The sequence below is a fragment of the Chrysochloris asiatica genome, unplaced genomic scaffold (genome assembly GCF_000296735.1).
Source record: "Chrysochloris asiatica unplaced genomic scaffold, ChrAsi1.0 scaffold00035, whole genome shotgun sequence".
Lineage (NCBI taxonomy): Eukaryota > Metazoa > Chordata > Mammalia > Afrosoricida > Chrysochloridae > Chrysochloris > Chrysochloris asiatica.
The window spans coordinates 15,914,017-15,925,067 of NW_006408553.1; the positions used below are offsets into that span (position 1 = coordinate 15,914,017).

At 37.6% G+C, this 11,051-nt stretch overlaps 1 protein-coding gene across 1 annotated transcript in view; it reads right to left on the reverse strand.

Moving 5' to 3' along the window:
* Positions 1-11,051, reverse strand: part of LOC102837799 (potassium channel subfamily U member 1-like) — a 285,478-nt gene that overhangs the window by 145,799 nt on the left and 128,628 nt on the right. Inside the window, 2 exon segments of the mRNA XM_006859999.1 lie at positions 5,397-5,497; positions 5,636-5,725. Coding sequence (XP_006860061.1) covers positions 5,397-5,497; positions 5,636-5,725 — 191 coding nt within the window.

Genomic DNA, 11,051 nt, shown 5'->3' on the forward strand with positions numbered 1-11,051 from the left:
TGAATTCCTTCTCAGGCAGATCCAAAGCCTTCTCTTCTTCTAATGGGAAGTCTATAACTGTCTCCAGCTCTTTTGTCTCAGTTACTCTTTTCTGATTCTGGACATATGCTGAGATCTTTTGTTGTTTCTTGGACATTTTTAATAGTTAGATTTGTTTTCAATGATTAAATGAATGTATGTTGCTATATTATTTGCTTACTGATTGTCTCTTGTGGATGTATTCTGGAGATAGGCTTTCCTTTTCACATCTCTTATTACTCATCTGTGAGTAATCTTAGCAAGTGTTGACTATCTATGTAATGTGTAGCAGCTGGTATTGGCTCCTACCTGGAAGGTGGGCTATTATAGGGTATGCTTGGCTATATGTCCACAATTGCTGTCTCTTCTTGGGTAATGTAGGAAGGGAATGCTCTTACCCCAAGGAAAAAAAGTAAGATCAAGAAGATAAAAAACAGAAAGAATAGTAAAAGCAAAAACTAAAAAAAATACAGCAATAACAACAACAACAAAAAACTCATATCAAATTAGACCAGTGTTCTTTACTGAGTAGTTCAGTGTGTATGCACAGCAGAAACCTTCAGGGGTGGGTGGGGGTGTTCACTCAAACAGGCACCCCCTCTAGTCACCACTGTGAAGGTGCACAGATAGAGAATGAGAAATGAGTAGAAGAAAATTGTTCAGACTTTTTTCCTCTGATGATTGGTTAGGTTTCTTCATATCCACAGCATCCTTCTCCCTTTACTGTGTTTTTAAAATACAGGTGTTGGGCTTACACACTGATGTTGTATGTAGTAGCTGGTGTTGGCTCTTGACTTTTATGTTGAGGTTTTACAGGGTGCAAATACAGCTTGGCAGTATGGCCAGATAAGGCAGAAATAAAAGTTCCTGCCTGAGTAGGAGAGCCAACTTCTGGGCTAAATCCCATAGTCAGATGTCATAAGAACTCGCTGGAGGATTAGCCTCAGGACTTTCAGCTGAGACTGTCAGCTGCTTTGATCCATGGGAAAATTGTATCCTGTGTGTGCAATGATGTACCCTTTTGAGGGTGTGCTGCAACCTGTGTGAAGACACCTGGGCTGGGCAGAGAGTGTGTGACAGGACAGGGCACAGGAGTTGAAGGAAAAATAGTGAAAAAAGAAAAAAAAATCATACCTCTTTTTTCCATAAGTTGCTGGGTGGTTTTCACTCCTTAGCCATTGGCTGTGACCCCACCCACTGACCTCTGCCAAGACTGTGGGTCAGAGGCAGAGTCCTGATTGATTTAGAAATCTCCGTGTTCCTTCATGCTCTGTTAGGTTTCTCTGCAAGTAGGCCCCCGAAACTATTTCCTCTTACTTTATATTGAATTTAAAGTTCTGGGATTGTACCAGCAAAGCATTTTTTCTGGCTTTTCCTTGCTTCCTCTGAAGAGACTTTCCTGAGTCCGCCCCCAAACCAGAAGTCCCTGTATTCTGTTTTAAAATCAGGAAGTGTAAGTCCTCAGACTTTGTTATAGTTTATCAATATCCATTTGGCTATTTTAGGTTTACTGAAGTTCTGTCTTAATTTTCACATAAGCTTGTCAATTTTTGCAGAGAAGCCAGCTAATATGATGCTCATAAAAAGATGCTCAATTTCCTTAATCATTAGTGAAATGCAAATCAAACCCACAGTGAGATACTAGTTCACACTCATTAGAATTACTATAGTCAAAAGATGTTCTCTGAAATGCTGGCAAAGATTCCAAAAAAAAGTGCTGTGCATATTCTTCCTGCATTGCTGGTGGGAATGCGAAATGGTGCAATACCTTTGGAAAATAGTTTGAGAGCTTTTTTAAAATTGAACATACAATTACCATTTCATCCAGCACTCTCATTCCTAGGTATGGATTCAAGGGAACTGAAGACATATGCTGACATAAATACTAGTTCATAAATATTTGTTGTTGTTAAATGTCATCGAGTTGGTTCTGACCCATAGTGACCCTCTATAGAGTTTCCAAGGTGCAACTGGTAAATTTGAACTGGCAACCTTGCTATTTAAACTGACTTGGCAGTCCAGTGCATTAACCCACAGTGCCACACCAGGACTCCATAATCAAATGTAGCGTATATATAAAATGAAATAACATTACGCCATAAAAAGAATGTTACAGTGTGGACACATCTTAAAAGTATTACGGCAAATGAAAGAGTCAGAATTGATAGTATTATTCCATTTGTATGATATGCTCAGGAAAAGCAAATCCATGAAGTATGAGGGTGAGTAAAACATTATACATCCTTTGGCTATATAATTTATTTTAATCAACTTTTAGAAAAGACAAATACACCATTTTTTGACATAATCTCCTTGTTTTCAATACATTTTGTCCATTTGTCAACAAGTTCTCATATTCCTTACTAAAAAATGTTTTAGACTGAGCTCTGAATTACAAATGCACTGCTGTCTTCACTTCTTCATCAGATGCGAATCTTCTTCCTCCTGGAAGGGCAGCTCTCATAGGAACAAATGAGGGAACTTCTGATAGAGCAAGATTAGTACAATAGGGAGGATGCTTTAACAGATCAAAAAGAAGTTTTTGCAGAGTGTCAACAGTATGGGCAGAGACTTAGGGACCTGCACTGTCCTGCAAGATGACAATGCCCTTGTATAGCAGTCCTGTGCATTTAATCTGAAGTTTAAGCTTCCTTCAGCTTTTCAATGAACATCTCACTGTAGTGAACATTGTTTGTTGGACATTTTTTCCTGATAGTATTTCAATACTGGCCCTTGAGAATCCCAGAAAATTGTAAGCTTCCATTTTCCATCTGATTGTTTACTTTTGAGCTTTTTCTTGGTCAGCGATTGAAGATGCTTCCATTCCACACTCTGCCATTTACTCTCAAGTTTGTAGTGGTAAATCCATGTCTCATCACAAATAATGATGTTTTTCAAAGAAACTTTTATCGTCCTTCAAATTTCAGTCCAAATTTTGTTTGCACATATCCAAACACTTCTATTTATGCTCTTCCATGAGTTGTTTTGGTACCCATCTCACACAAATGTTTAGAAACCCAAGTCTGTCATGGATTATTTCATAGACAGAGTTATGGCTGACATACAAATAATTTGTCCCATAATCTACTGTCACTCATTCATCTATTAGACAAAATCATTTCACACTCACACTCAATTTAATCAGCCATGGATGTAGATGGGAGTTTTAATATAAACTAAGTACAGATAATTTTTGACTCACCCTTGTAGATTTGTGGTTGCTAGGGGTGTGGACAGAGGCAGAAGGGGAGTGATTGCTAATGAGTATGTTTTTTGGGGTGTGGAAAGTATTGACGAAAATGTTCTGAAACTAATTATGGTGAAGGTTTGTGCAACTATTCTGAAAACTATTGAAGTGTATACATTAAACGGGTGAATTTTTGAAATGTGAATTGGTGTAAACAGATAATTGGCATTCTGGTGTGACACTGTGGGATAATGAACTGGATCTCAAGGTCATTTTGAACTGCAGAGTTGGCAGTTCAAATTCACCATCCTTTCCTTGGAAACCCTATACAGGGTTGCTATGAGTTGGAATTGATACAATGGTACTTAACAGTAACAACAGCTACAACAATATAAAGATGGAACCTGGATCCATGAGAAAGGACTTAGCACATTCACCTGTAGAAACACACACATACACACACCTAGTATTTCAGGTTCATGAAGTGCAGCTAGACAAGGGAAATCTGATCGTTTTGTGATGTCTGAAGGTAGGAAATAGTTGTGTTGCATCCCTTCCCATTAGATTTCTTGGTAGTATTCTCCTGGAGGAATGTCCCATAACTATACAGGATAACCACAGAAGAAGAGATATGGTGGCATGTGTGTCTGAACAGAGAAAAGGCCAGAGACAGCAGGCCTGAGTTACTGTATCCTGGCATATGTTGGGAAATTTTAGAAATCCCAACCAACAGAGGGGCAAATAAAAAGAATGAAAAGACTAAGGACACAGACAAGCAGTGCTTTGTTTACATTCAGGTATTTGATACAGATTTCTAGATTACATTCTATGGCAGAGGAAACAGATTTCAGGAACAGATGACATAAATTGACCCAAAGCCAGTAGAAATAGATTTATTGGTTGTTTTAATAGTGCAGAGATCACAGAAGTTGGCATGTGCAATCCAAGGGAATGAGACACCTTAGTAGGGGTCAGTGAATACTTGCATGAAAGAATATTTTGCTACTTCACTACAAGAACAATTATGATGCTAAGCAAGTTTAAATAGCATTTAAATAGCATCCTGGAGAGAAGAACAGGAGAAAAATACTTAAACGATAAGAAAAACTCACATAGAAAATCCAAACCTTGCAGTGACTGAGTTTAAAATTTAAAACACTGAGGATCTACCAAAAAACTCTGAATGTACCTGGAAGAGATTATGTTTAAACCAAAAGGAACCGAATTATCATAAATAGTTGAAATTAGTTTTTATTTTCCTGTTGTTAAATGGAAAGGGTAATTGGTAGACCCTTTTAGAGAAAATAAAGTTAAATTTCCACATCACTGTGTTAGAATGGATAAATTTTAAATTCCTCACAACCCATTTGAAAGCTGGACAATAAATAAAGAAGACTGAATAAGAATTGATACCTTCAAGCTATGATGTTGGACAAGACTATTAAATCACTGACTGTCAGAAGAATGAATAAATATGTTTTAGAACAAGTATGGCCAGTCTGCTCCTTAGTAGCAAGGATGGATGGTGAGACTTTGTCTCACATACTTGGAACGTGTTCTTAGGAGGGACCTGTCACCCACCCGAGTAGGCTACCATTCTTGGTAATGTAGATGGTCAGTGAAAAAGAGGAAGAAAACAAGATGGCTTGACACAGTGACTGCAACAATGGGTTCAAATATAGCAATGATTTTGAGGATGGTGCAGGATCTCACAGTTTTTTGTTCTGTTGTATATAATGTTACCGTAAGTCATAACTGACTCAATGGTACTTAGCAACAACAATCCATTGAAAGTCGTGTTTTCATAATGAAACAAGTCATCAGATAAAGACTCAATTTTTAATCTAAATTTGGGAAAACCAGTTGGATGCAGTAAAAAATAAGAGAAATGTATTGAAAGCCAGGATACCTGGATTGATTATGGCAATGTAACCAATTGGCAATGCAACACTGGGTATTCCTTAATATGTTTTGAAATTCATTGGCCTGGTATGTAAAAGAGTTGAACTAGACAACAACAAAAAAGATTTCTCCCCACTTTAGAAGACTAAGTCTCAGGTTTTGCATGTCCAGTAGAGAAATCGCTGCCTCTTTTTACCAAGTTCAAAGAGGCATTGTATTTTAAGAGATACAGTATTCTTCTCTTTCCTAGAAGCTGGGCTACAGACAGCTAGATATAAAGTACATTTACCTGTGTTGTTATGATGATGGCTCTTGGATTTGCAGCCACATTTTCCAATTATCTCAGGAGTATTCACATCACTGTGACAGGTGGAACAGTAAAATAGGGCTCTGGACAATGAAAGCAAATCAAGAATGACTTATGAGAGGCTTAACACTAGGGAGGCATGGCGCTGACTCAGTCTGCCTGCCATTAAGTTGTATTTGCTTTAGTGCTTTCCCCCCATAAAGTAATAAAAAAAAAATTACCTTTTGACTTCCTTTGCAGATTCAGCAATAAAGAACCCTATTGTATTCGTACACAGCCTAACTTGTTCAGATGGGTTTAGTATCAGACTACTGGAAACAAAAAACAAAAATACAGTAATTTTTTCCTCTGCTTTCTGTTGCAAAATTTGATGTTTCATTTTGTCATTATCAATAGATTCTTTAAATTGCAGAGTGACTAGGAATCAATCTGCTTTTACTACCAAAATACAGTGGAAAGTATGAATTTGACTACATTTAATTTTTTGTTTGATTGACACTAAAATGACTAAATGGAGCCAGATAATCACATGATTGCTGTGTCCATACTTGGTTGAGCTGAGGCTAAGTTTCTCCTTGATTGTGTCATGAATCTGTGATTGTCAAGGTAATACTGATACATGAAGCTTTGCTAGTGTAGCCTATCAAATACCAAACAGGCCAAGGGAAAGAAACCATAGATCTGCTTGTTTTATGCTTTTCCTAGTAGTATTTATCCTTAGGTCATTTACTATTTAAGAGAGTTAAATGTAAAAATTCATTTCAATTGGTAAATTATTATGATTAATAAGTTCCTTTTACTTGTCTATGCAAATTTGGAAGTTGTGCATTTCTTTTCAGTTGAGTTATGGTTTTGGAGGAGACTATTAAAAGTACCACGGATGGCCAAAAGAAAAAACAGATATGTGTTGGGAGAAGTATAGCCAGAATGCTCCTTAGAAGCCAGGATGGCCAGACTTCGTCTCTCATACTTTGGACATATTGTCAGGAGGTACAAATACTTGGAGTAGTATATCATGCTTGGTAAAGTTGAGGTTCAGAGAAAAAGAAGGAAATCCCCAATGAGATGGATTGGCACAGTGGCAGCATCAACAGGCTCCAAGCATATCAACAATTGTGAGGTTGGTGCAGGACTGGGTAGTGTTTCATTCTGTTGTACATAAAGTCGCTATAAGTAAGTACTGACTCGACAGTAAATCACAACAGCAACAACATATTTCTTTTCACTTCATTTTTATCAGTCTTGATCATCCGTTCCTTGAGAGAAGGAACCACGTGCATTTCTCTTGTAATTTGAACATTTTGATTTTCTATTTAAAACTTTTTGTGTGTGTTTGAAAATTTCATCCATGACAATCCTTCATGTAATATTCTACTATGACTTTTTGAGTTCTAGACATTTTTCCTGTATGTGTCAGGGTCTCCTGTCTTTGTTTCCTTGAATTCAGATCTCATCTCCAGTGTTGTTGTTGTTTGTTGTTAAGTTCAGGTGAGTGAGTTCCAACTCACAGCGACCCTGTAGTATTTCTGAGGAGGGACTGGTGAGTTTGAACTGCTGATTTGCGGTTCAACCCAACCTTATGTCCATTGGCTTATCCTATGGCTCCACAGCAGAACTCCGATGTGGTAGGATCTTAAGTCCCATAACTCTCTTCACATCTTTTGTACATGATGAAACCACTCCTTTGTTCCTCTTAAACTTTGAAATTCATTTTGTAAAGTGATTCCATCTTAATTTTGACAAAGCTTATTTTGTTGATTGGGAATAGAACAATTTGCAAATACTGGAGAATCCTTACAAAAATAAAAGGGTTTGGTCAACAAAAGCTCTTCATGAAACTCCAGCCCCCTAGCCTTATGTCAAGAGTAGACTTAAAATGTACAGCTGTGCTCAGTTAGAAGCTCACCTGATTCATTAGATGGCCTTTTCAGAGCACTGACTGAGATCAGTGAGTTACATGATGGCTTTTAACTCTAAAAGATGAAGAACATGGAACTGTGGGTTAATACACTGGGCTGCAAGGTTACTTTCAACTTCAAGGTCAGTGGTTCAAGCTCACCAGCTGCTCCTCAGAATCCCTATACAGGGTCTGTATGAGTCAATACCTACTCGATGGCACTTAATTATCCTTGGTTATCATTCACTATCTAGCAAGCATGTATGCAGTTTGTTGTGGCTTATGTAAGTCCTTTGTGTTTTGTTTTTTAACGGGGGTGGCTCTCTGAGCACATATTATAAAGATATCATCTTGATAATATCTCCTGTTGCATTTAAGATATTAAAGATTTAACTAAACTGGCATTGCTTAATCCCCTTCATGAATCATGATTAATATCTCTAAAAAATAATCTTCACACTGGGACAGACACAAAAAATTACTGGATGAGGGTAAGATTCAAGTTAATTTCTTCTTGTTAAATGTCATCGAATCAGTTCTAACCCACAGAAACCCTGTGTAGGGTTTCCGAGGAGCATATGGTGAGTTTGAACTTCAGGTCTTGTTCAAACTGGTATTGCAGTACAGCACATTAACCCACAGTGCCACATCAGGACTCTAATTAGCTGGTGTCAAATTGTTCCCTAAAACAAATCCTTACAATATTCCAGGTTTTTAATAAGAGTTAAAAGTATATATTCAAGTATATCAATTCAAAGAATTAAAAAACAATATATTCTATTCTATTCTATTCTATTCTATTCTATTCTATTCTGCCTAAGATCTAGCCATTGAGATGTCTTATATTGTATTAGGAGTCCTGGTGTGGCACTGTAGGATAACCACTCGACTGCAATGTTGGTTTGAACCACAAGTTCAGTGGTTCAAATCCACCAGCACTCCTTGGAAACCATATACAGGGTTGCTATGAGTTGGAACCAACTCAATGGCACTTAACAACAACAACAACATATTATATTAGGAAGATCTGCTGCATAAAACCGATTTTAAATGTTCAAAAGCAAAGATATCAGCTTGAGGACTAAAGTGTGCTTGACCCACGCCATGGTATTTTCAGTAGCCTCAGATGCCTGTAAGAGTTGGACTGTGAATAAGTAAGACCATAGAAGAATTGGTGCATATGAGTTATAGTGTTGGTGAAGAATATTAAATGGTGTCACCATGGATTTCCAGAAGAACACACAAATCTGTGTTGGAAGACATACAACTAGAATGTTTCTTCGAAGCCAGGATGACAAGACTTTGTCTCTCATACTTCAGGCATATTGTCAGGAGAAATCAGTCCCTGGAGAAAGGTATTATGCTAGATAAAGTGGAAGGTCAGCATAAAAGAGGAAGTCTCCCAAAGAGATGGATTGGCACAGTGGCAATAGGAAAGGGCTCAAGCTTAACAATGATTGTGAGGATGGTACAAGATCGGGCAGTGTTTTGTTCTGTTGTGTATAAGGTTGCCATGAGTTGGAATCGACTCAACAACATATTTCTTCTACCTATGTTGGTTGTGGTAGTTTTTGTAAAGTGTGGTGATCAGAAAGAGTTAAACTGTCTGAGATTTGATTCTGCCTCTGCCAATCAGAAGTGGTGTAGGCTTTAGTAAATTATTTCACCTTTTTGGGCCTCATCTCCTCCTTTGTAAAATGGTCTAATAATAGTACACATATCATAGCATTGTTGTGAAGACACAAGAGTTATGTGTATGCACCAAGAACCAACTCAATTGTACTTAACAACAACAACAAAATGTATGCAACATCATTTGTTTATGCATTTGTCCATTTTCTACTTTTGGCTATTAAGAATAATGCTGCTAAATATATCCATGTATAATTTTTTTGTGTATATTTATGTATTCGTTTCTTTTGGGTATATATATATATATGTATATATGTATATATATATATATGAGTGGAATTGATGGGTCACATAATAATTCTGTGTCTAACTTTTGAGGAGCTGCCAAAGTGCTTTCCACAGAGGCAGCACCATTTTAAATTCCAGCAGAAACGTATAAGGATTCTTATTTCTCTGAATCCATGTCAATATTTGGTATTTTTCATTTCTTGATTGAAGGCATCCTTGTGGCTATGAAGTAGTATCTCATAATAGAATGTAACTAAATCATAAAATAGAACAAAGTATTCATATATGCTACAACTCGGTGAACATTGAATACACAATGATAAGTGAAAGAAGCCAGACACAAAAGGTCTGCTGTTGAATAATTCCTTTTATATGAAATATAAAGAACAGCAAATCAATAGAGACAAAAAGCAAATGAGAGTTTGCCAGGGTATGGGCCAAGAAAGAAAAGGGGACTAATTAATTGATACAGGGTGTTTTTATAGGGTGATGTAAAGTTCTGACACTGAAGAGTGGTGATTGTTTCATACACTGTGGTAGTTGGTGGTTGGTGGTTATATGCTGTGGAGTTGGTTCTAACTCATAGCGATCCCATATAGAATTTCTGAGGTTGCAAATCTTTATGAGAGCAGAAAACCTCATCTTTTTCCCACATAACCACTGGTAGTTTCAAACTGCTGACCATGAGATTCGTAGCCCGACTTGTAACCATTACACGACCAGTTGTTGTTGTTGTTGTTGTTGTTGTTGTGAAGTGCCATTGAGGCAATTCGGACCCATAGTGACCCTGTATAGGGTTTCCAAGGAGCAGCTGGTAAGCTTGAACTACAGACCTTGCAGTTCAACCAACTTTGCAGTCTGACGCATTAGCCCACACCACCACATCAGCGCTCTTTCTTAATTGTACACTTTAAAATGATTAATTTTATGTTATGTTAATTTCATCTCAATTAAAAATTTAAATGAAATAAAGAACAAAAGGAGTAAAAAAAATGAGTTAATATAGGTAAAGTATGCATAGAAGTGTTGATTATAAAATAACAATTATGCTGTTGTTATTGTTAAGTGCCATCAAGTAGATTCCGACCCATAGCAACCCTGCATAGGGTTTCCAAGGAGCAACTAGTGAACTTGAACCGCTAACCTTGCAGTCCAAATGGCTTTGCAGTCTGGAGCATTAACCCACAGTGCCACACTCAGAGTCAACTCATAGTGACCCTATGAACAATAGAATGAATCACTTCCCTGACCTGAACCATGCTGACAATTGCAGTTATGTTTGAGCCCATTGTTACTGTCACTGTGTTAATCTATCTCATTTAGGGTCTGCCTCTTTTTTTCTGACCCTCCGTTTTTCCAAGAATGATGTCAGGGCTGGTCTCTCCTGACAATATATCCAAAGTACAAGAGAGTGAACAGTGCTCACTTTTAAGCATTCTGGTTATACTTCTTTCAAGACAGACTTTTTAGTTCACCTGGCCTGGCAGTCCATGACAACAAAACGTAGAAGATATGTAACTAATGGGGGATGGTTAATCTTTTATTTCAGGAACAGAGGACCCTAGGACCATCAAGAGGGAAGAACATGAGTGGAGTGTGGGAGCCTAACTGGAAAAGCAGTAACAGCTGAGACAGTGGTGGAGGTGATGGCATATGGAGGTACAGCAGCTGAGGACTGAAGGCTTATGGAACAAGAGAGGCTGTGAGCCTGCAGGCAGGAGGTTGGCTTGCAAAATGTGTCCTCTGTACATTTAAATGAAAAATACATTTTCTGTGTGGTATGTTTGTGTGTGTGTGTGTGTGTATATATATATATATAT